The sequence below is a fragment of the Bubalus bubalis genome, chromosome 4, assembly GCF_019923935.1.
Source record: "Bubalus bubalis isolate 160015118507 breed Murrah chromosome 4, NDDB_SH_1, whole genome shotgun sequence".
NCBI classification, from domain to species: Eukaryota; Metazoa; Chordata; class Mammalia; order Artiodactyla; family Bovidae; genus Bubalus; species Bubalus bubalis.
Window position 1 is genome coordinate 148,467,821 of NC_059160.1, and position 25,703 is coordinate 148,493,523.

Here is a 25,703-nt window from a genome sequence, read left to right on the forward strand (position 1 = left end):
TCCATTAAAAAGTCCTCAGAACATGTGCTGGTTACATGGAAGTGTTCACTTTACAAAAATTTACATGGTATGAATGCTCACAATTTGTGCATTTTTTTGTGTGTAAAAAAAAAAAGTTTATTTTTTAAAAATTTACCCTAATACCCAAATATATTCTTGGCATGTGAGAGACAGGAATAAAATACATAGGAATCAAAATCATTAGATTTGAATTTAATTTTAAAATCTCAATGTGTAATGGATACATCTAGTTGCCTACAAATCCACTCTCTTCTTTTACTAACAAAATCTTCATTTCTTTTCAGGGCAGCAATGTAGGCAACTAAAAAGCGACAGAGTTTCCCTTGCAGCTAGCAATAATTTCAGTTGTGATCAATGAAATATAAGCTAAAGTCACATCTCTTTACAGGGAGGTGAAATAGCTAATGCGGCCCTTTTGTCCTTTGCCTGCTTTGATCTTTACTATACTTGAAATATGCATGTGATAGCTTGAGGTACAATGGCTGTCTTGCAACTATGAGGGCTGGGAACTTCATGTTATGACGGGTGAAGGAGAAAGAAAGAGGTTGGGTTTCTGTTAACACTGTGGAGCTGTGGTACCAGTATGTTCTGGACTTTTCATTAGATGAGAAAAAATAAAACTCGTAATTTGTTTAAGCCACTGGCTTCCAAGTCACATTATTTGCAATCATAACTGATAGACTAGACCAGGGATTCATAAGCAATAGCTCATGAGCCAAATCCAGCCTGCTGCCTGTTTTTGTAAGTAAAGTTTTATTCGAAATACAGCTGTGCTCATTTGTTTGCACATTGCCTGTAGCTGCTTTTGCACCTCAAGGGCACAGTGTGGTAGCTACCAGAGAGACCATGCGGCCCACAAATCCTGTTCTGCCCTTTACAGAAAAATTTGCTGACTGCTGGACTAGAAGAACACCTTCATTTTGTATGTGAGGATAATGAGGCCCGTGGAGGGTTAAAAAAAAGATCTCCCATGGTAATATGTGGGTTATGGCAAAGATGGTAAGAAAGTCCTCTAGAAAAATCTTCGTATCATGAAATGCTGTGAAGTCAAGTCCTGAATTAAGCCAGCACCTTCCTCCTAGCATTCCCAACAGCAGTATACTACAAATAGCAAAGGTATCTGCATCATACCTTCATCGTGTACTTGTAGGCCTGCTCAGCTTCCAGTTGCCGTCCAGCCTGAAAAAACAGCACAATTTAGTGATGATGACATAGCAGAGTCATCCAAAGGAGAAGGCACACTGCCGCCACTGCTGCCTAAAGCAGCAGACTCCACAGCCTCTTAAGAACCTCTGAATGAAGAGCGGAAGCAGGAAAATGAAAGGTGGTGGGAAACCAGATAGTAAATATAATATATACTTATAAATAAATATATATATATTCCTCCTCCATTTCAAATAGCTGAAAGACAACTTGGCCTTTTTTTTTTTTTTTCCCTGAAAGCACCATAAGTCATTTGTTCCTCTCAGTATTGAAGCTATTCTGTTAATATTAGTTAACACACATAGCAGCACTTGCTTTGTAGTTTACATTGTTTTAATCACTTACACTTTTAAAGTGCTTTACTTTCATATATATCACTATTATTTACATTTATATTGCATATTATTTACATGCCACTATTATTTATAATTCCCAGTTTACAGTTAGAGAAGTCTGGCACAGAGAAGATAAATAACTTGCCAGGGTTATGAAGCTAGTAAATGGGGGAGCCAGGTTTTAATACAGCCTGGCTCCAGAGTCCAAGTTTTGAACTGCAAAAATTTATCCCATCTCAATGAACTGGAAGAAGCAGATACTGGCATTACTTGCATGTAGATCTGGATATGAAGGGAGAACACTACTTCTCCTAGTTATTTCTTGTATGAAGTACTCATGTAAGACTTAAATGAGAATAATATGACTTCACTAATAGACTTCACTCAGCATCTGTTGGATCATCGAAAAAGCATGAGAGAGAGTTCTCGAAAAACATCTATTTCTGCTTTATTGATGATGCCAAACCTTTGACGGTGTGGATCACAATAAACTATGGAAAATTCTGAAAGAGATGGGAATACCAGACCACCTGACCTGCCTCCTGAGAAATCTTATGCAGGTCAAGAAGAAACAGTTAGAACTGGACATGGAACAACAGACTGGTTCCAGATTGGGAAAGGAATATGTCAAGGCTGTATATTGTCAGTTCAATTCAGTTCAGTCACTCGGTTGTGTCCAACTCTTTGCAACCCCATGAACCGCAGCACACCCGGCCACCTTGTCCAACACCAACTCCCGGAGCCTACCCAAACTCATGTCCATTGAGTCAGTGATGCATCCAACCACCTCATCCTCTGTCATCCCCTTCTTCTTCTGCCCTCAATCTTTCCCAACATCAGGGTCTTTTCAAATGAGTCAGCTCTTTGCATCAGGTAGCCAAAGTACTGGAGTTTCAGCTTCAACATCAGTCCTTCCAATGAACACCCAGGACTGATCTCCTTTAGGATGGACTGGTTGGATCTCCTTGCAGTCCAAGGGACTCTCAAGAGTCTTCTCCAACACCACAGTTCAAAACCATCAATTCTTCGGCCCTCAGCTTTCTTCACAGTCCAACTCTCACATCCATACATGACCACTGGAAAAACCACAGCCTTGACTAGATGGACCTTTGTTGGCAAAGTAATGTCTCTGCTTTTTAATATTCTGTCTAGGTTGGTTGTAACTTTCCTTCCAAGGAGTAAGCGTCTTTTAATTTCATGGCTGCAATCACCATCTGCAGTGATTTTGGAGCCCCAAAAAATAAAGTCTGACACGGCTTCCACTGTTTCCCCATCTATTTGCCATGAAGTGATGGAACCAGATCTATGGTCTTAGTTTTCTGAATGTTGAGCTTTAAGCCAACTTTTTCACTCTCCTCTTTCACGTTCATCAAGAGGCTCTTTAGTTTTTCTTTGCTTTCTGCCATAAGGGTGGTGTCATCTGCATATCTGAAGTTATTGATATTTCTCCCAGCAATCTTGATTTCACCTTGTGCTTCCTCCAGCCCAGTGTTTCTCATGATGTACTCTGCATATAAGTTAAATAAGCAGGGTGACAATATACAGCCTTGACGTACTCCTTTTCCTATTTGGAACCAGTCTGTTGTTCCATGTCCAGTTCTAACTGTTGCTTCCTGACCTGCATATAGGTTTCTCAAGAGGCAGGTCAGGTGGTCTGGTATTCCCATCTCTTGCAGAATTTTCCAGTTTGTTGTGATCCAAACAGTTAGAGGCTTTGGCATAGTCAATACAGCAGAAATAGATGTTTTTCTGGAACCCTGTTGCTTTTTCTATGATCCAGCGGATGTTGGCAATTTGATCTCTGGTTCCTCTGCCTTTTCTAAAACCAGCTTGAACATCTGGAAGTTCACGGTTGATGTATTGGTGAAGCCTGGCTTGGAGAATTTTGAGCATTACTTTACTAGCATGTGAGATGAGTGCAATTGTGTGGTAGTTTGAGCATTCTTTGGCATTGCCTTTCTTTGGGATTGGAATGAAAACTGACCTTTTTCAGTCCTGTGGTCACTACTGAGTTTTCCAAATTTGCTGGCATATTGCAGCACTTTCACAGCATCGTCTTCCAAGATTTGAAATAGCTCCACTGGAATTCCATCACCTCCAGTAGCTTTGTTCATAGTGATGCTTTCTAAGGCCCACTTGACTTCACATTCCAGGATGTCTGGCTCTAGATGAGTGATCACACCATCGTGATTATCTTGGTCGTGAAGATCTTTTTTGTACAGTTCTTCTGTGTATTCTTGCCACCTCTTCTTAATATCTTCTGCTTCTGTTAGGTCCATACCATTTCTGTCCTTTATCAAGCCCATCTTTGCATGAAATGTTCCCTTGGTATCTCTAATTCTCTTGAAGAGATCTCTAGTCTTTCCCATTCTGTTGTTTTCCTCTATTTCTTTGCATTGATTGCTGAGGAAGGCTTTCTTATCTCTTTGCTATTCTTTGGAACTCTGCATTCAGATGCTTATATCTTTCCTTTTCTCCTTTGCTTTTCGCTTTTCTTCTTTTCACAGCTATTTGTAAGGCCTCCTCAGACAGCTATTTTCCTTTTTTTGCATTTCTTTTCCATGGGAATGGTCTTGATCCCTGTCTCCTGTACTTACATATCCTTAATTTTTTCCATATTTTATGAATCAGTTTCTGAGCAAAGTGTATTGAAATCTTGCATTTTAGCTTATAGATGAAGAAACTGAGGCCCAGCAAGTTTAAATAAATTGTCCAGGATCCCACAGCTAGTTGTGGCAGAGCTGGGGTAAGAACTCAGGTATTCCTCATACTGATATTTACTCCAAAGAGAAAATTCAATCATTTTTATTTTGTTAGTTTCTCTTATAATCACAATATCCCCTGTTGGTTCTGTGTTATGTTGGCCAACAAAAAATTAAGGGCCACTCTCATCATTCCCAATTTGAATCTTAGGCTAATGTGCAAGTTATTGAAACAAGTTATTTTAATTATGAGAGGGTTATTTCCTACAGGTAAAGCAGCTATCACAAATTTCCACCCTTAGCCAGCAGTTCAACAGGAAGGAATGATTCAGAAACACTATAAGAGATTCTCCTTTGCTGGTATCTGACCTTGTTACATTCTGATACAATATCACTCACATTTTTAATTCCCTTAAATGAAAACTACTTTAATGAAACAGGAACTCAGGTCATTAAATATAACTAAATACATTTAAAATATAAACACCATGCCTTTCCTGATTAGTTTGGCAGAGCTGAGGTAAGAACTCAGGTAAGTATCTAACATATCTTTCTAAATAGCTAAATTATCTATCTGAATTCTGCTCTCAGAGAAAAATGTCAGAGACAATTACAAAGAAGAATGCTTCACAGCCTTGGGTACATGTTTTAAATGATAGGACTTTTGGGGAAAATAGCTTCAGTCTATCAGAGATGTCTGTTGTTCCTGTTGTTGGTAATTCATTTATGTCTATATCCTTATAGGCTACTTTGCCTTTTTTTTAATCACTGGATTTTTATATAGCTTTTATAGACCATATACTACATTTGGTAGATCCAGAGCATAAATGGAGTGACTATACAATTCCCAGACTTGAAGTCCTAAACATGAGAGGGGTGCTAAGGAGGGCAGAAGGAGAAACTCTCTTCCCCAAGTCTAATCTGCCATCCCACTGCATAACTCTTGCACATCTCCTAACTACAACCCCAGACCATGACCTGATCTGTACATGCTCCTTGATCTTGGGGCAAGGGCACACATTGGGCTGGGCTTGGTTTCTGTGGCTTGGGGTTGGGCCTGATGAGCAGCTCAAAAATGTCGCACGGAGCCCACTCCACCTGAAACCCCCACTGGTGGTCAATTCCAGTCCACGCCCTTTACCACTCACCTGAGACCACCAAATCCAAGTGCCTTACTTCTATTTTTAGAACATCTTTTCCAGACAAACACACCTAAACATATAATTTTCAGGCACATTCTAAAGAGAAGCTTCCCAGACATGGGCCCTCCTTCATCATCAATATAATGACCAAATCTAAGCTCATCAAACCTCAACTATCATGAATTGATGGCCTTCCCACTATCCCTTTCTTTACTTGGCCCCTCACCTCTCTGCCCAAGGACACTGTGTAATGATAATAAACACTCACTTTCAGGCAGACCAGAGCCAGATATGCCCACACTTCAGCATTGTAGTTGTTCAAAGCATTGGCTTCGGAGAGAGCATCCTCAGCCTCTGTGAGCTCCTCCAGCTTGAAAGGAAAAGAAGATACGTGATTTGTTAAGTCAGAGTAATTTCCACTTAAGCCAGCTAGAGTCTGTTTGGCTGAAAATGCTATGTCCAAATAGAACTGGTGTATGTGTGATCCATACTAATAATTTTCAACTTAAAAAAAAATTTAGCAACAGAAATCATTGTTCAAACAAAATCTTTTGTGATGGTGTTCCAATATATGAACGAGTTAAAAGTAGAACTGCTTTGATTAAAAAGTCAGGCAGGGGACTTCCCTGGTGGTCTACTGGTTAAGAATTCACCTTTCAGTGCAGGGGATGTGGGTTCGATTCCTGCTGGGGGACTAAGATCCCACATGCCATGAGACAACTGAGCCCTCTTACCACAACTAGAGAGAAGCATGCTTCCACGAGGAAGAGCCCATGTGCTGCAAAGATCCCACATGCCACAACAAAGATTCCACATGCTGCCGCTAAGACCACATGTGGCCAAAAATAAGTAAGTAAGTAAATAAGGAACACGCAGAAAAAAATACTACTGAAAAAAAAAATCAGGTAGGCGAATCTGGAGCCCTGTCTGCTGGGCTCTCAATTTATACACCTTTTCTTCCCTCTCTCTACAGCAGGCCCGTCATGGCTTCCATGCCCCATGGGGCTTCAGGTGCCAGGGTTGGAAAAACCAAAAGTATTCACTATCATATATGCATCATTCAGTGATTTCCCTGTACACAATGGGATGTCAGATACATCTGTAGTTGTTTTATTTACATCATGTATCCCTTTCTTAAGTCAAAGTCCTATTAGTCTGTCAAATTACTATTGGTCAGAAAGCTCCTCTTTCCCCTAACATCAGTTACTGATAGCACAATCCTGAGCAATCTATAAAATATTCAGAGATTCTAGGGTGCTCCCTGAGCTCTGGGCACATGGATATCATTGTTGCTCCTAATATGGTGAGTTTGCTTTGTAAAATCTTCCAAAAGGCCACCTAAGGAAAGGATTAAAATACTTCTCTCTCCCTAGTAAAACTGCTGTTCATTTTCCTGTTTTATAAAAGATGATAATGGGTTTCTAGGCCCAAGACAATATGAACAACGGCCTTTCAAAAATGCCCATACATTTTCCCACACTTTAAATGTCTTGGAGATATTAATTATTTAATCAACCTATACTTGCCAAGGCTTTACTCTGTGCCAGGCAGTATGCTAGATAATTTGAACAAAAGAAAAAAAATACAACCTTTGTCCTCAAATACAAAAGAAAAAAATACAACCTTTGCCCTTTAATGACAAATATATAAAAAATTAAGACAAAATGAAAACTCAAACACATGAAGAGTTTTGAAACAAAACAAGCACACACACACACACATATACATGTATGTGTGTATAATTTAGTGGAGGGACATAGGAATAGTTCTTCCTGAGAGTAAAGGATGGCTTCAGAGAAGAAACATTGCTGAAGTCAATCTCGACGAATAAATAAGAGTTTGTTAGCTATATTTCAAGGTATTCCAGGTAAGAGGAATTTCATATACAGAAGCATGGAGGCTTCGGAGAGAATGGCATGCTCAGGAAACTCTTAATAAACCTGTGTGGCTGGAGAAGAGATGGGTGGGGGAGAGAGAAATAAGGTGAGAGAGAAAGAGAACAGAGGAAGTGATAACACTGAAAGAGTTCGGGAGAGACCAGATCATTCAAAAAAAAAATCTGATTATTATTCTGAAACAAGGAGTAGTATTGAAGGGTTTAAATAGGGAAGTAATAGGTATCTGCATATTTTAAAGACCACTTTGATAACAACACAGCAGATGAATTGAGGGAGGACAGGAGGCCAGCCTAGCAAGTAAAGGGGATAAAGCTTGAATTCAAGCAGCAAAAGTAGGATGAGAGGAGAGAACAGACTCGAGAGACGTTTAGGAGACAAAATTAATAGGATATTCGATGCCTAATTGGAAGTAATGGAAGTAGACTAGGAGAGCTTGTAAGTTTCCGGCTTGGTTGACAGAGTTCATTTAGTCCCATTCACTAAGACAGGGAATAAAGGGGAACTTACAGGCTTAAGGAAAGAGAGAATCCTTCAGAGACAAGTTAGGTTATACTTTGGATATGTACATTATGAGGTGTCTAGGGGACCACCAAAGGGAGCTGTTTGACATAAGGGGCAGAACATGAAAGTGTTAGGAACTGAAACTTTAGAATTCACTGGGGCACAAGCGGTAGTTAAGCCCACTGGGGTGGATGATATTTCTTAGAAGTAAGAAGAAATAGGGTGACAGAAGAAGAGCTGGCTATAGAACCCAGGAGGACCCAACAATTAACGGTGGGTAAAAGACCAGGAGTCAGCAAAATGGCTGAGAAGGACACCCTTGTGGAAGTCAATGGAGGAGAGGGCTTCAAGAAGTTAGCAGTCAACAGGTTAAGTGTCACAGAGTATTCATCTAAGAGTCTATTGCATTTGGCAATTAGGTAGTTATATGTGGTCCTTGTCAGAGAAGTTTCAGCCAAGTGTTAGGGTTATACATCTAATTTCAAGGAAGTGAAGGGTAAATGCAACCTAGGAAATGAACATATAATTCACAAGTAAAGAAATACTTGTATCACATGATTTCAACTTCTTTAGTGATGAAAATGTAAATTAAGATACATATTGGGATTCCCCAGTGGTCCAGTGGTTAGGACTCCATGCTGTCACTGCTAAGGGCCCAGGTTTAATCCCTGGTCAGGGAATTAAGATCCTACAATCTGTGCAGCACAGCCAAGAAAAAAAGATACATATCAAATTGGCAAATGATAATGCCCACTGTTGATGAAGTTAACAGTAAAATGGATTCTCATACCTGGCAGAGTAAAAATCAGTATATAGCCTTTCTAGAACATGAGTTGACAGTATAAATACTAACATTTTTATACATTCTCTATGAATATATCCTAAGGAAATAACAATTAAGCACAGAGATTTATGTCTAAGAATGTTTATTCCTGCTTTATTTATAATAATTGTAGAAACTAATGACAAGTCCAATACTAAGTGGCTGGTCAAGTAAATTGTGATATACCCACACATAGATACAGTATAACTATGACTGAAACACTCATTGGGGGCAGAGATTACTTGGACATCTTAGCAGTAGGGCTTAACACAAGTTTTTCTGAATTTCTATATTGATAAAAATATTTTTATGCTACTTAAAACAAACAGAAGCATGATTTATGCTGACTAGTTTATATAGCTGGTTTCTTGTACTTTCAAAAGTGCTGTTTGGTTTTTAACACCAACAGTTGTTTTACATCCTTTCTGGGAAGGTGGAACAGACGGCATACGGCTTCTATATAAGTGATCACATGTCTCAGTTGGCTATATCCCAGTGTAATTATTAATATTGCCCTTTACATTCTTAAAAGTGTCCAGGTTTATATGATAAATTACATGGTAATCTTACTTATTCATCCAAACCAGGGACTACTACACAGTTATCAAAATTCATGTTTTAGACTATTTGATGATGTGAGAAAGTACCAGTTCTATATTGTCAAGTAGAAAAAAGATTACAAAGCAGCAAATATATTATTTACAATCTTATACATTAAAATTACTTCCATGCTAAGTCACTTCAGTCACGTCCAACTATTTGCGACCCCATGGACTATAGCCCACCAGGCTCCTCTGTCCATGGGATTCTCCAAGCAAGAATAGTGGAGTGCGTTGCCATGCCCTCCTCCAGGGGATCTTCCCAACCCAGGGATCAAACCTGTGTCTCTTACGTCTCCTGCACTGGCAGGCAGTTTCTCTACCACTAGCACCATATATGTACCAAAAAAGACTGGAGGAAAATGCATTCAAATGTTAACATCATTGGTTATCATCAGTGGTGGGATTAAGAATACTTTCATGTTTTCTTCATATTGTGTCTCATCTATATTTTCTATAATGATCATATTTTACTTTTATGATTTAAAAAATAAAACAGCAATGATGGATAGGAGTCAAGGCACATAAACACCCTTTTGGTTAAGGGTAACAGCCAGGGAGGTTGTTGTTGTTGTTGTTGAAGAAGGAGGAAAGTACATGGAAAGAGCTGATTGAGAAGGAAAGCTTAACGATGTAAATAAAAAAAAAAGAAAATATTAATAAAGTAAGGGATTAGGAGAAAAGGAGACAGAAAGACCACAAACACACATGAAGGAGTTAGACCAGAACAGGAGAATGCATGCCTCTTTCAAAGATTGGAGGAAAGGAGGGAAGGGTGACTAAAGAGTTTTAGTGGCAGAGGAACAGAAGATCTACCAGAAGCTGTAGCAACTTTTCCTGAATATAGAAGGGCCACAGATCTTAATAAGTATCAATTAGCTTCTTTAATTGAGTAGATTCTTCACATCCTATTATCACTTTTCTCTTACAGGTAACATCATAAAATTATGAGCTTATGTACCAAATAACATTAATTTTTTTTTTATTATATAGCTTCACACTCTAGTTTTTGTGAGATTTTTAAAGAACATTTTATTTTTGTAGTTCAGATTGAACTTCAGTTTTCTACTGAACAGCTTTGAAGAGCAGCTTTTTATTAGAGAAGATTGCCCTGATAGCCTTCCCACCATCATTCAAACCCCACAGATGCCTGAAAGGCCAAGGAGTCAAGGTCAGCTGTATGCACAGGCTAGTCTCAATACCTCATACTCTTACCCGATAACAGGCGATTCCCAGTCCAAGCCAGGTAAGGCATGAAGGTGATCTCTTACAGGCTTGCAAGTAGGTTTTCTTTGCCTTTTCATACTGTAGAAAGAAAGCACCACTAAGCTGTTGTTTCTCTAGAAGCTTTAAATACTGCGTTGCCAGAATAATCATGGGGCTTCTGTAATTGTATTAACACTCCACACCAGTCTAAGTTAGATGAGTCCTTGGATTATTAAGGACTCACATTACAACTTTTTAAGGGAAGTTTTATGTTCACAGCAAAACTGAAAATACAGAGATTTTCCAATTACCCCCAGTCCCCACACATGCATAGGCTCTCCCATTAGCAATATCCTCCACCAGAGGGCTATCTTTGTTACAACTAATGAACCTACACTGACGTATCATCATCACCTAAAGTCCACGGTTTTCCTCAGGGTACACTCTTGGTGTTGTACATTATATGGGTTTGGACAAACGGGTGACATTTTTCCATCATTAAAGTATGTTCACTGCCCTTAAAACCCTCTATGCTTCATCTATTCATCACTCTCCTTCCTCCAGTCCCCGGAAATCACTGACACCTTTACTGTCACCATGGTTTTACCTCTTCCAGAATATCATACAGTTGGAATCATGCACCACCTAGCTTGTGCACATTTGATTTTTTCACTAAATAACAAGCATTTAAGGCTCCTTTTATGTTTTTTCATAGACTGACAGCTTGATAGCTTTTTAGCACTGCATAACATTCTATTATCTGGCTATACCACAGATTATTTATCCATTCACCTACTGAAAAACATCTTGGTTGTATCCAAGTTTTGGCCATTATGAATAAAGCTACTATGAGCATCCATGTGCAGGTTTTGGTGTGGAGATGAGTTTTCAACTTTGTTATGTAAATATAAGGAGCATAACTGCTGATCATAGGGTAAAAATATTTTTGATTTTGTTAGGAATTGCCAAACTGTCTTACAAAGTAGCTATATCATTTTGCATTGCACACCAGCAATGAAAGAGAATTCCTGTTGCTCCCACATCCTTAGCAGCATTTGGCAATGTCAATGTGCCAGATTTTGGTGTATAGTTATATTTCGTTACTGTTTTATTTTTTTTAATGATGTTTTAATTTTAATTAGCATGTCTCCCTACTTTCATACAACACATTTTGTATGCTTGTTGAAAGTTAAGTCGCTCAGTCATGTCCGACTCTTTGCGACCCCGTGGACTGTAGCCCACCAGGCTCCTCCATCCATGGGATTCTCCAGGCAGGAATACTGGAGTGGGTTGCCATTTCCTTCCCCAGGTTCGTTACTGTTTTAATTTTTATTTCCTTAATGATAGATGATGTGGAGCATCTTTTCATGTGTTTGTTTTCCATCTGTATGTCTTCTTTCATTAAATTTTTTGGCCGCACTGTGTGGCATGCAGGATCTTAGTCCCCTGACCAGGGATCAAATCTGCACCCCTCCAGTGGAAGCATGGAGTCGTAAGTACTGGACCATCAGGCAGGTCCCTTCCTTCTTTTGTATTTCATCTGTATTTTGTTTGTTAAGGTCTTTGGCCCTTTTCTTAAATATTGTTTTCTTAAAGAACTGTTGTTCTTAATGTTCTTATTGTTCAGTTTTAAGAGTTCTTTGTATATTCTGGATGGCAGTCCTTTAGCAGGGTATCCTTTGTAAATGTTTTTTCTCAGTATTTTTTTCACAGTATTTTTATTTTATTACAAAGCAGGATATCCTTTATAAATGTTTTTTTGCAGAATATTTATTGGAAGGACTGATGCTGAAGCTGAAACTCCAGTACTTTGGCCACCTGATGTGAAGAATTGACTCATTTGAAAAGACCCTGATGCTGGGAAAGATTGAAGGCAGGAGGAGAAGGGGACGACAGAAGATGAGATGGTTGGATAGTATCAACAACTCGATGGACATAAGTTGGAGTAAGCTCCAGGAGTTAGTGATGGACAGGGAGGCCTGGGGTGCTGCAGTCCATGGGGTTGCAAAGAGTCGGCTACAACTGAGCGACTGAACTGAACTGAATATTAGACTGCCTGGGTTTGAATTCTACTTCTATTAGTTACTGGTTATCTGATGTTGAGCAAGTCACTTTACCTTTGGATGTAAAAGTATCATTATCATATTACTATTTTTAGTCCTCAAAGAAGGATGCTAATCAGGTCCCAGACCATGACCAGTTATTCCCCATCCTCTATTCCTCACCTCTTTCTCTTCCAGGTATATTTGCCCCAGGCGCAGGAAGATAAAGTGCATTTCAGAAGCATCCACTACAAAACTGATGGTTCGCTCATAGCATGCCTTGGCCTCCACATGATTTCCACTCAGAAAATAGAGATGACCCTTCATGCCCCAGACATTAGGGTTCTGAGAAAGTGAAGAATAAGTAGCACAGGGGATGAGATAGTATTTAAAAGCATATTCATGGTTTTTGTCTAACATTTTGATTTAAATGAAGTCCATGTTTTTTTGCACATTAGAAAGAGGGCCATTCAGTTGCACTGGGAAATACTGCTCTAGGACTGCCCTCTCATTCTTCAAAGTCATTTTGTCCTTCGGGTAAATATTAAGAAAACATTCAAGCATAACCATGAAGGTGTTCACAAAGAGAAAGTAGAAGTTCAGGAAAATTGAAGTAGATAAACTGTCTGCTAAAGAGCTGTCCTTATCTTTTCTCTGGCCTTTGTAAAAGTCATGATTAATTAAGAAAAACAAATGGAAGGAAATTAGATAAAATGAGTTAACTGCTTGTCCCTTCTCCAAACTAAATTTAAGATGCTCTAGCAAAAGTAATTACCAGGTAGTCCATCTGGGCTGCTTGTTGAAGGTATTCCTCTGCTTTAGCAAAGTCCTTCTTGAGAAGGTGTGTTTGGGCCAGCACCAAATAATACTCACAGCTGGGGCCTCCATGAGGGCACAGTAGCTCATGGGCAAGCACTCTGTGTACATACTGCAAGGAAAAATCGGATGATAAGAAACATGTAAATGACTGCATTGTGTCACTTCCACAGCTCTCATGGTTGAAGATTATGTCTCTGGTAATAAATAATAAAGAGCATATTATAGAATGAGATGATTATCAATTTCAAAAGGTTAGAGGTGAGTTATGAACATTCAGCATATCATGGTTCCATTAAGAGCTATTCACGTAGAAATATTTCCAAGTTAATTATCTGTAGTACTATACAATCCTGGTCTTGCTCGTCATACTAGATGAGTTTTAGCCTGCTGTGTAGCATACATAGGCATTCCATCAACCACCAAATTAACATATAAGGTAAATGTTCAGGCATTTGTGTTTACAAGGAAACTCAGAATGAGGCAAAACTTCCCTTTCTAAAATTCTAGGCTTGGGATCTTAGAAACATAAATGTCTGTTTCTGACATACTCTCAAACATTTGTTATATTCACCAGTTACACTTTGGGCTATTCTTTGTTTTTAATATGATTTAAGGCCTGCAAATTTGACAAACTCATAGGTACTTGCTAAGTAGAGGGGAAACCCTTCTTCACCCTCTATTCTCATCCCAGCCTATAACACAGAAACTTCCACTGACATTAATACCTGGTTAGGAAAATATAGGGGAAGGCTCTGCAGCTCTTTCCTCTACCTGCATTCAGGCTCTTGGACATGGGGGGAAGTGATTCATCTAATTAGGGAGACAGAGAGCCTGTTTCTCTACTGTGAATGGTTAGTATGTTAAAGGCTCCCGTTCTATGTGGTCCACTCTCATTGAGTTCGTAATTCTTGCCCTTTCTTGAGTTTGCCCACCCTCAGTGGGGCATGCACTCTACAGACTGAGGGCCAGCTCTCTTGGCTCCTGCATCTTGCTCTCTCTTACTGCTTGCTTCATGGGTACGCTTCTCACTGCCTATGCGGTAGGTAGACCTTGCAGGATGCTCTTCTTCTCTGGGAGGAGACTGCAACTCTCCAGCTCTTCCACCTATGACTGCATGGCTAAGTCAGATCTGGGACCAATCACATATCCAGGCCAGTTTTACCAATAAAAAATTAATATTTTTATCCCTCAATAGCACTGTGTAATAGTTTCAATTGGTTCAGAATCTGGAAGGAAAGAAGGGTGTGCTTAGGCTCCTGTGAATCCCTAACGCTCACATAATATGAGTTCCCATATTAAAGTAAATCAGGCTACACAACTCAGAGTCTGACTTTGCTTTGCTGATATTCTATAGGAAGCAGACTGGCAGTGAGGTCTGCTAATGCTTTCTGCAGAGAGGAGTTCATATTTGGATGTTTATACCATTAGGCCTACAGTGTGCTCTTAGAAACATGTTTGATTTCTGCATCATACACATTTAAACTTGCAAAGACACCACTATAATAGAATAGGGAGAAGGCAATGGCACCCCACTCCAGTACTCTTGCCTGGAAAATCCCATGGACAGAGGAGCCCCGTAGGCTGCAGTCCATGGGGTCACTAAGAGTCAGACACGACTGAGTGACTTCACTTTCACTTTTCACTTTCATGCATTGGAGAAGGAAATGGCAACCCACTCCAGTGTTCTTGCCTGGAGAATCCCAGGGACGAGGGAGCCTGGTGGGCTGCTGTCTATGGGGTTGCACAGAGTCGGGCACGACTGAAGCGACTTAGCAGCAGCGGCAGCATAATAGAATAAGTAGTTCATTAAAATCTTTCCCTCTACTTGCCCTATTCCAAATATTCTTACCTGCACAGCATTGACTTTCATCAAGAAGCGTATGGTCTCCATGAAAATGGTGGTAGGAGTTTGGGAAACGCTATAAGGGGTGGAATGCAGACAAGTTGATGACTCTTGAGATTTTAGGGCTTCTGAAAATATGATATTAAAATAATAGACACTTAGATATAAAGAAAAAATTCAGAAGCTCAGACACATAGAAGGGAGAGTATTCTACTCAATTACAAGAGAGAAAGTATAATCTTGAAAGCAACAGATTATTCTACAACAATGGCCCCCAAAGAGATCTCATAGGTTCTCAAGGTTAGTCTACTGATGGTTCCAAATACAAATTGAATGAAATGAAAGTGGTTTTTGTTTTTTTTTAATTCAGATCTTCCTGCGATTTCCCTGGCAGTCCAGTGGTTGAGATTCCACCCTTCCACTGCAGGAAGCACGAGTTCAATCCCTTGTCTGGGAACTAAAATCCCACATGTTGGACAGCATGCACCCACCCCCTCTCCAGCCAAAAAAAGTATTCAGATCTTCTTGAATGTGAAACAGATCTCTAGATACTTTGAACCTTCAGATATTCCAAACATGAAAATTCACTGTTAGAAGGTCGTAGATCTGTTGGCTATTTCTCTGAGCTAAAAGTGAAAGAGTGGCACTACTGAGATTAGATTTCAGAGACTAGCCTCATATGAAGGAATTTAGACATAACAGATAAGCCAATCAACTTCAAACGAGACTGCCATTTTGGTCATCATAAGAGTCTTTATCATTGTCTAGTTTGTTTATGCCCTTCTTTCAAGCAGAAATCTTTATTCTAGTTACCTTTTTTTGATCCTGTCTCCTTGATAAATATGTTGGATGCTTTTTGGCTGGTAGCCGGATCCTGAGATTGTACAGACAAAATGGGTTCATGTGAATCAGACTGCAGTTGAGAGGATTCATCAAGAAATTCATCTAGAATGGATAATGGAGCTCCTAGTCCTAAAAAAGATTATATTTTAATGAGAAAAAAAACACCTTCCTAAATTGTATTAATATTTAAATGTTTATTATAGGAAAAAATTTGAACGAGGCTTGAAACTTCTAATCCAATTCTGAAAATATAAAGAAATACTATGTTGTAAAAAAACAAGAAGAAGTTAACATGTGATACAGTATTATTAAAGTAATATTTTGTTCAAATTTCACAAAATCTTTTGCTAGTGTCCATTATTTGTTTTCATATTTCATTCAAGACTCCACATTGTATTTAATTGCATTGAGCAGCTTCAGTGTACAACAAATTCTGGTAAATTCTCTTTTCACTTTTATTCTATTACAAATAATTTTGACATTTAACTTCCCCAAAATGAGATTTTTAAAGTATCTTTGATATTAATTTCTCATTCAAACACTTTCTTCTCTGCAACCACCCTCTGTGTTTTTTCAATCTTCTAATTTTGTTGAGGCTCTCAATAGCTAAGCCAAATATATCTCTTGCTAAATGTCATATTATACTTGAAAATATGTGGGTTATTTTCAAATATATTTTGATACTGATCTCTAACATAATACCACAGTGAAAAGAGAACAGACTGCATGATTTCAGTATATTTAGACCATCAAATTTTTGCACCTGGTCTTATATCCCTGGATGTGTTCCAATGTCTTCATAGTTTATAGTCTATGGGAACTTGAATAGAATTTGTATCCTATTGTTATATGAAAATTGCGTAAATCTTAATTATGTCGAATTGGTTTATAGTGCTTTTCAGGTCTACTACATCCTTCTATTTCTCTGTATATTCATTCTGTTAATTTTTGAGAGCTTGATATTGAAACTCCAACTAAAACTCTTAATTTACCTACTTTAAAAAGTAATTGTAATATATAGTGGAACTACATGTAACTCTGTTCTGCATTTTCAAGTCTCCTATAAATGTGTTATCATATTTTCATAATGTAAGAAATGAAAGACAAATACAGTGAAAAAATTTTATTATAAAAGGAGATAAAATACAAGTAACTTCCAAAGCATACATATCCCCTAAATATTTCATGGAAAGAAATATTGTTCTGCAGACTTTTATGTTTCTGATTAATTTAAAGAGTACAAGCCCCACCGACAGCACAGCTCCTGTCACTATGACTCCCTAGTCCAAACCGCTGTAAGCCAAGTCCTGATAGTGTCAAACAAATACCTATTGCAAAAGCTATATGCTAAGCCTAGAATCTCAAGAATCCAAAGGAGAATATTAACACAGTTTTAGAAAATATTAAAACTCCTTAAGGACAAGAATTCTATTTTATCTCATTATTCAAAAACCATCACCATCATCTCATCATATAAAGTAGCTCTGTTTGAACATGACTGTATTTGAACATAAGGACTGTAATGCATAGTTTTATTTATTTTTCACAACACTATGAGATATGTTTCTTATGTTCCATTAAACAAAGTGAACCACAGAAAAGTTAATTTCCTGAAGCTCTTAAACATACCATGCTGCCTCTCACATAAATACATGTTTTAGGAATAAAAATAAAAAGCAATGCCAGTTAGGAAATGATCAATGCCAACTGGCTCTGACTTAGAAGAGGTCACTCTCAGCTAGAGAAAAAGATATGGCTTTGAAAAATAGGTAAAAGTTGGATAGGTAAAGAGGTAGGGGCTAAAGCTTGGGAGTAGCAAGCTAATTATTTTAATGGGTACTGAGGATTGCATAGCAAAAATTAAGGAAAGGGAGGTTAGGGGCTAGACTGTATTGATATCTGAATGCTAGGAGTTTTCTTCTATAAGAAAAATAATAGGGTTACAGTGAAGAGTTTTAGCAGAAAAATCAGAGGATTAAAGTGGTATTTTATGAAGATTACTCTAGCAGTACTATGCAGCAAGGAGAAAAAAATGTTGAAGAAATCTGTAATAAGGCTGTTACAATGCTCTGGATATTGGTAATGGATAGCAGTGGAAATATAAAGGGATGGTGCAGGCAGCATTTTGAAAGAAAATCAACTGGTCTGGGAAATCAACTTGATATAAGGATACGGGGAAGGTCAAGTAAGCAAGCAAGAAGCAGCAGGACTGACTCTGAGATCATGAGCTTGGGTGCCTAATATAACAATGCAGTCAGTTTCAGATATGAGGAAATGAGTTAACTAGTGGAAAAATCCACTGCTGGACTCTGGAGGGGCGTCAGCATTAAAGAGTTGAGAGTTATGAGAAGTGAAATAGAAACTGTGAGGGTAGGTGAGCTCTTAGAAAGTAAGATAGTATTAGTGGGAAATGATTACACCTAATGGGTATAACAAGAAAGTGAAGTGAAGTGAAGTGAAGTTGCTAAGTCGTGTCAGACTCTTTACGACCCCATGGACTGTAGCCTACCAGGCTCCTTCATCCATGGGATTTTCCAGCAAGAGTACTGGAGTGGGTTGCCATTGTCTTCTCCAGGGGATCTTCCTGACCCAGGGATTGAACCCGGGTCTCCCGTGTTGTAGACAGAACAAGAAAGAGAAGGAAACCCAAACTATTAGAGATGCAGGTAATCTAATATGCATTTCAGGAAAAAGAGACTGGTTAAATATACAGACTGATCATCGAGACATGAGGATCTTAATGAAAAAAAGAAACTGGAGGTAGCCAAAATAGCAGAGTAGGAAGACCCTGAACTCACCACCTCCCATGGATGCACCAAATTTACAACCACTTATAGAACAGCTATCTTTATCTATGAAAATGACAGAGACCAGAAGAAAATGTTTTCCACACTAAAGACTTAAAAAAGGAACCACAATGAGATGTTAGGAGGGATGGGGACATGGTATAGTCAGGATCCACACCCTCAGCTTGGTGATCCACAAACAAGAGGAATATCACCATCATAGAGGTCCTCCCTGAGGAGCAAGGGGTTTGAGGCTCCTCAACCCAGGGACTCTGCATCAGGAAGACAAGCCCCCAGAACATCTGGCTTTGAAAACCAGTGGGGCTTAGGAGAAGGCAATGGCACCCCACTCCAGTACTCTTGCCTGGAAAATCCCATGGATGGAGGAGCCTGGAGGGCTGCAGTCCATGGGGTCACTGAGGGTCGGACACGACTGAGCGCCTTCACTTTCACTTTTCACTTTCATGCATTGGAGAAGGCATGGCAACCCACTCCATTGTTCTTGCCTAGAGAATCCCAGGGACGGGGAAGCCTGGTGGGCTGCCGTCTATGGGGTCACACAGAGTCGGACGCGACTGAAGTGACTTAGCAGCAGCAGCAGGGGCTTAAGATAAGGAGAGGCAAAGGACTATAGGAAATAGATACTCCACTCAAAGGGCATCCACAAAATCTCACATGCTCCAAGTCTCAGCGCAGAGGCATTAACTTGAAAGGAGCCCGGGTCAGACCCTCTTGCTGATCTTGGAGAACCTTCTGGAGTGGCAGAAGCTAACTGGTACTCCCTCTAGGGATGCAGACACTGGTGAAACAGCCATTTTTGAAACATTCTACCATAATAACATTGGTACTAGCAAATGCCATTTTAGAATCTTCCCTTTGGCCTATCACCACTGGGAATCGACCCCACTCACCAGTGGGTTGGCAAAGCCGTGAGCTCCCCTGGAGCTCATGAACAGCTGTTTGGGGACACGGACTTGCCCACCAGGGGACTGGCACCAGCCTTGAGTGCCTCGGGGATGTACAACCAACCACACAGGAAGATACTGTGCCATCCAGTGGGCCCTCAGTCACCACATGAGGCACAGCCGCATGGACAATTGGGCCAGGGGCCAGTCCTGCTTACCAGCATGCCCATAACGTTCACCTTGCCACAAGAGAAGAGGGATACTTCTCTGGTGACCAGAGAAGAGTGCCCTGATGGACCCCATTGGACATCTCCTATATAAGGTACTTCTTCAAGACTGGGAAATGTAGCCAACCAACCTATCTAATACACAGAAATAAACAGAGAATTGGGAAAAATGAAGAGATAGATGAATATGTTATCAATAAAAGAACAAGACACAACCTTAGAAACTTAAACTGCTCTAAAAAATAAAGTCTGTATAAAAATAATATATTAATATGAAAAAACATGTCCTTCTAATGAACTTTTTAAACCTAGATGAAATTGACAAACTCTAAAAAGTAGAAAATGCAAAAAAAGTAGAAAATGCCATGAATAACACTAATAAATATAAAATACAAATACATTAAACACTAAAAGCAAAAGAACAAAAGGTACTTAATAATCTGGATCATAAAACTAGACAAAAAAAAATTATAGGCTTTCATTTATGAATACAGATGCAAAGATCCAAAATAAAGAGTTAGCTATTCAAATCAAAAGGTATATTAAAAATTAATACATTATGATCAAGCAGTATTTATTCAATTATTGTGAGGATTGTTAAATATAAAAGAAATCTATCAATGTTGTTCACTATACTAATAGATAAAAGGAGAAAATAATTTTTTTTAATTGATGCAGAAAAAGAATCTGATAAAGATCAATACTTATTAATGAAAAAAAACTGGAAATTAAGAACAGAAGAGACTTTTCTTAATTCTGTAAAGGTTTTGTTTTTTTTTAAGAAAACTCTTAAACCATATTTTAGATTTAATAGACAAACTTTAAACTCATTCCCCTTAGGGAAAGAAGACAAGGCTGAACGCTACAACTACTATACAACATATTACTGTAAATAATAAAAAGAGGTGAGCAGTATGAGAATTGGGAAGAAAAGGTAACACTATCATTATTGGCAGATGATATAATAATCATATCTGGAAAAAACAATAGAAGTAATAATCTACCTGAATCAATAAGAGTCAAATTATGGGCTTCCCTGGTGGCTCAGTGATGGAGAATCCTCCCGCCAGTGCAGGAGACCCAGGTTCCATCTCTGGTCCAGGAGGATCCCACATGCCAAGGAGCAACCAAGCCTGTGCACCACTACTGAGCCTGTGCTCTAGAGCCCGAGTGCCGCAACTACTGAAGCCTGCATGCCCTGGAGCCCGTGCTCTGCCATAAAAGAAGCCACTGCAACGAGAACTCTGCCCTCAACTAGAGAGTAGCCCTCACTCTCTGCAACTACAGAAAAGCCCGCATAGTAACGAAGACTCAGCACAGCTGAACATAAAGAAATAAATAAACTAAGCTCCCTATTTAAAAAAAGTGAGTCAAATTAGATTATCATATTCAAGTCAAATCTACAAAACAATAGTATACACTAAAATGTAGAAAATCAATAGCATACATTAACAAATACCAGCAATAACCAATTAGAAAATAATTATTAAGTATGTTGTTCACTATACTAATAGATAAAAGGAGAAAATAATAAAAATAAGATACTATTATGATAGCAATGCAATCAATAAAACAACTATGAATTACTTAAACAGGGCCTCACTGGGGAAAAAATGTTAAAAACTTTAATAAAGAACCCAGAAGATGACCTGAGTAAATGGAGAGATTCTCCACACACTTGGATAGAATGGTTAATAATATGCAGATGTCTACTGGAGTCCCCTGTTGGCTCAGATGGTAAAGAATCCACCTGCAATGCTTGAGACCTGGGTTTGATTCCTGGGTTGGGAAGATCCCCTGGAGGATGGCATGGCAACCCCTCTCTAGTATTCTTGCCTGGAGAATTCCCAGATTTTCCAGGCAAGAAACTAGCAGGCTACAGTCCATGGGGTCTCAAAGAGTTGGACATGACTGAGTGACCAAGCACAGAAGCACAGATGTCTATTATCCCTAAATTAATTTATAAATTCAATACAGTCAAAATAAAATGTCCAACTGGATTTTTAACGTACTTGATAAACTCACTATAAAATTCATATAGGTGAATAAAGATTCATGAACAGGTAAATCAGGTATACAAAAGGCAAGTAAATGGGAAAACTTCATATGCCAGAAACCAAGGCATAGTATAACACCAAAGCAATAAAGAGTGTGATGTTGTTTTAAGATCAGACAAATCAGAACATAGAGCTCAGAGACATATACACCTTAAATCAAATGATAAAAGATGATTGTTTAACAGATGGTTTCGAGAAAATTATCTCTCTACATGGAATGAAACTAGTTCCCACCTAGCATCACACTCAAAGATGGAATCTGGATAGATTAAACATGTAAATGTAAAACTAATATTATAAAGTTAAAAAAACTAATATTATAAAGTTAATCAAAGAAAATGTGACTTGAGGTAGGAAGAACTATTTAAACAAAACTTCAAAGGCACAAAACCACAAAGCATTTGCAGAGCTGAACAACACAATCAACTAATTAAACTCACTTTATAGAACACTCCACTCAACAACAGCAGAATATACACTCTTTTCAAGTGTACATGGATCAAGTCAGATTAAACACTAGACCATAAAACAAGTAGAAGGATTCAAATCATGTAAAGTACATTTTCTAACCACTATTAAGTTAAATTAGAAATAAGAAACAAGTATATCTGGAAAAATTCTCATATATTAGAAAATAAAAAACATATGGCTAGATAACCCAGCTATTCAACTTCTAAGCTGAACAGTCCCAGCTATTCAACCTCTAAGTATTTATCCATCTCATCCTCTTTCCCTCCTGCCCTCAATCTTTCCTAGATCAGGGGCGACAGAGGATGAGATGGTTGGATGGTATCACTGACTCAATGGACAAGAGTCTGAGCAAATGCTGGGAGATGGTGAAGGACAAGGAAGCCTGGCATGCTGCATTCCATGGGGTTACAAAGAGTCAGACACAACTTTGTGACAAAAAATAATAATAAGTATTTATCCAAAAGAATGAGAGTCCATGTCGATATAAAAATTTGTACACAATATCCACAGCAACTTTATTTTAACAGTCCCAAACTAGAAACAGCCCAAATATATATCAACAGGTAATTAAATAAATACAGGGTGATATCTCCATATATCAGGATATTATTTAGCAATAAAAAAGGATGAACTACTGATATGGGCAACAACATGTTTGAGTCTCAAAATAATGAAAATTGGATTAAAGATTTACTGAGCATGGCCCTGCCCATCAGAACAAGACCCAGTATCCCCCTCAGTCAGTCTATCCCATCAGGAAGCTTTCATAAGCCTCTTATGCTTCTCCATCAGAGGGCAGACAGACTGAAAACCACCAGAAAACTAACCAATCTAATCATATGGACCACAGTCTTGTCTAACTCAATGAAATTATGAGTCATGCCGTGTAGGGCCACCCAAGACGGACGGGTCACGGTGGAGAGTTCTGACAAAATGTGGTCCACTGGAGAAGGGAATGGCAAACCACTTCAGTATTCCTGCCTAGAGAGCCCCATGAACAGTATGAAAAGGCAAAAAGATAGGACATTGAAAGATGAACTCCCCAGGTCAATAGGTTAGTCTCTTGATGAAAGTGAAAGAGGAGAGTGAAAAAGCTGGCTTAAAGCTCAATATTCAGAAAACTAAGATCAAGGCACCCGGTCCCATCACTTCATGGCAAATAGATGGGGAAACAGTGGAAACAGTATCAGACTTTATTTTCTCGGGCTCCAAAATCACTGCAGATGGTGACTCCAACCATGAAATAAAAAGACGCTTACTCCTTGAGAGGAAAGTTATGACCAACCTAGATAGCATATTCAAAAGCAGAGACATTACTTTGCCAACAAAGGTCAGTCTAGTCAAGGCTATGGTTTTTCGAGTAGTCATGTATGGATGTGAGAGTTGGACTATAAAGAAAGCTGAGCACCGAAGAATTGATGCTTTTGAACTGTGGTGTTGGAGAAGACTCTTGAGAGTCCCTTGGACTGCAAGGAGATCCTACCAGTCCATCCTAAAGGAAATCAGTCCTGATTGTTCATTGGAAGGACTGATGCTAAAGCTGAAACTCCAGTACTTTGGCCACCTGATGTGAAGAGCTGACTCATGAAAAGACCCCAATGTTGGGAAAGACTGAAGGCAGGAGAAGAAGGGGACGACAGAGGATGAGATGGTTGGATGGCATCACCAACTCAATGGACATGAGTTTGAGTAAACTCTGGGAGTTGGTGATGGACAGGAAGGCCTGGTGTGCTGCAGTCCATGGGGTCGCAAAGAGTCAGACATGACTGATTGAGCTGACTGACTGAAGTGGAAAAAGTCAGACAAAAAAACAGTATATACTGTGTAATTCTTCTTAATTCTAAAATTGAGACATCCCCAGTGGTTAAGAATCTGCCTGCCAATGCAGAGGACACAGGTTGGATCCCTGGTCTGGGAAGATCCCACATGTGGCAAAGCAGCTGGGCCTGTGATCCACAACTCAGCCCACACCCCTAGAGCCCTTGCTCTGCAATGAGAGAGGACACCACAATGAGAAGCCCACACACCACAGCAAAGAGCAGTTGTCCCCACTTGCTGTAACGAGAGAAGGCCTGCACACATTAATGAAGACACAGGGCAGCCATAAATAAATAAGTAAAAGTCTAATATATGCAAACTCATCCACAGTAACAGAAAGTTGATTGGTGGTTATATGGAAACAGGGGCAAGAGAAAGAGATTACAGTCTACAACCATACCACCCTGAATGCGCCAGATCTCGTCTGATCAGGGTCAGGCCTGTTGAGTACTTGGATGGGAGAAAGAGATTACAAATGGGCACAAAGAAAGTTTTGGAGTTTTCAGATATGTTCATTATATTAACTGTGGTGATGTTTCCATGGATGTGTTCATATGTCAAAACTTATCAAATTGTACACGTTAAATATGTGCAGTTTATGAAATATCCATTATACCCCAAACTGTTGAAAATACATGTACATAAAATAACAATTTTGTGTTAATAAGTGTAATAAATTATAAACAAAATAACATTTGCAAGAAACACACAAAAACACACAACTTAAACACATTAGAATGCTTTCCTTAAGTGGAGGAAAGGAGAATGTCAGTGAAAAACAGGAAAAAAAAAGTGATTAAATAAATTTAAAAATTTTACAATCACAAGACTGAGACTTTAGATCCTGGGGAAGTGAGTGAGGGGGAAAAGAATGAAACTTACTCTGCTAAAATGATACCCCTTTTAGGGATACATAGAGATGTTAATTCTCAAAAAATTTTAAGTTTCAAAAAATTGACAAGCAACAACAGTAGAAATTTCCAACTTTCAGTCACACGAATGAGGAAATGTTTAGAAGGACTGTTGCCTGGTAGCCCTGGAACAACTCAAAACTCCACTTTCTCATTCATTTAACAACTATTTACTGAGTACCTACTATGTGCCAGGGCCTACTCATGAGGCCAATAATTTTTCCAATAGCCACACACCATCTCCCTGGTCCTACCTGTGGGGGCTTCCATTTTGAGGGCTGCTGTAGAAGAGCCATTGGTAACTCCCCAAGGACCTAAGCTGGATTCTGCTTTCCCTCCTTCTTCAACATACTCTACAGTACCGATGCTCTTCTGCTTCGTGACTTGTGCCTGAAGAACTCGTGCCTGAAGCTGTTTGGAGGCTTCACGAAATGCCATTTCCATTCGAATATCGTTATTTTGAATTTCATAGTACAAGCCTGAATAAAAAAAGACGTTGAAACAAAGGTGACTAATTTCCCACTATCAAATACTGAAGAATAAAAACATTT

At 39.0% G+C, this 25,703-nt stretch overlaps 1 protein-coding gene across 6 annotated transcripts in view; it reads right to left on the minus strand.

The window, feature by feature from the left end:
- The window catches only part of CFAP70 (cilia and flagella associated protein 70), an 83,750-nt gene that overhangs the window by 7,679 nt on the left and 50,368 nt on the right, over window positions 1-25,703 (minus strand). For all 6 annotated transcript variants that reach the window (XM_025284744.3, XM_025284739.3, XM_044942253.2 and 3 more), the window contains 8 exons: window positions 25,407-25,631; window positions 15,948-16,106; window positions 15,141-15,262; window positions 13,248-13,400; window positions 12,656-12,817; window positions 10,440-10,529; window positions 5,672-5,773; window positions 1,153-1,200 (listed from right to left, as the gene is read on the minus strand). In XM_025284744.3, coding sequence (XP_025140529.2) covers window positions 1,153-1,200; window positions 5,672-5,773; window positions 10,440-10,529; window positions 12,656-12,817; window positions 13,248-13,400; window positions 15,141-15,262; window positions 15,948-16,106; window positions 25,407-25,631 — 1,061 coding nt within the window. The remainder of the gene's footprint in view (window positions 1-1,152; window positions 1,201-5,671; window positions 5,774-10,439; window positions 10,530-12,655; window positions 12,818-13,247; window positions 13,401-15,140; window positions 15,263-15,947; window positions 16,107-25,406; window positions 25,632-25,703) is intronic.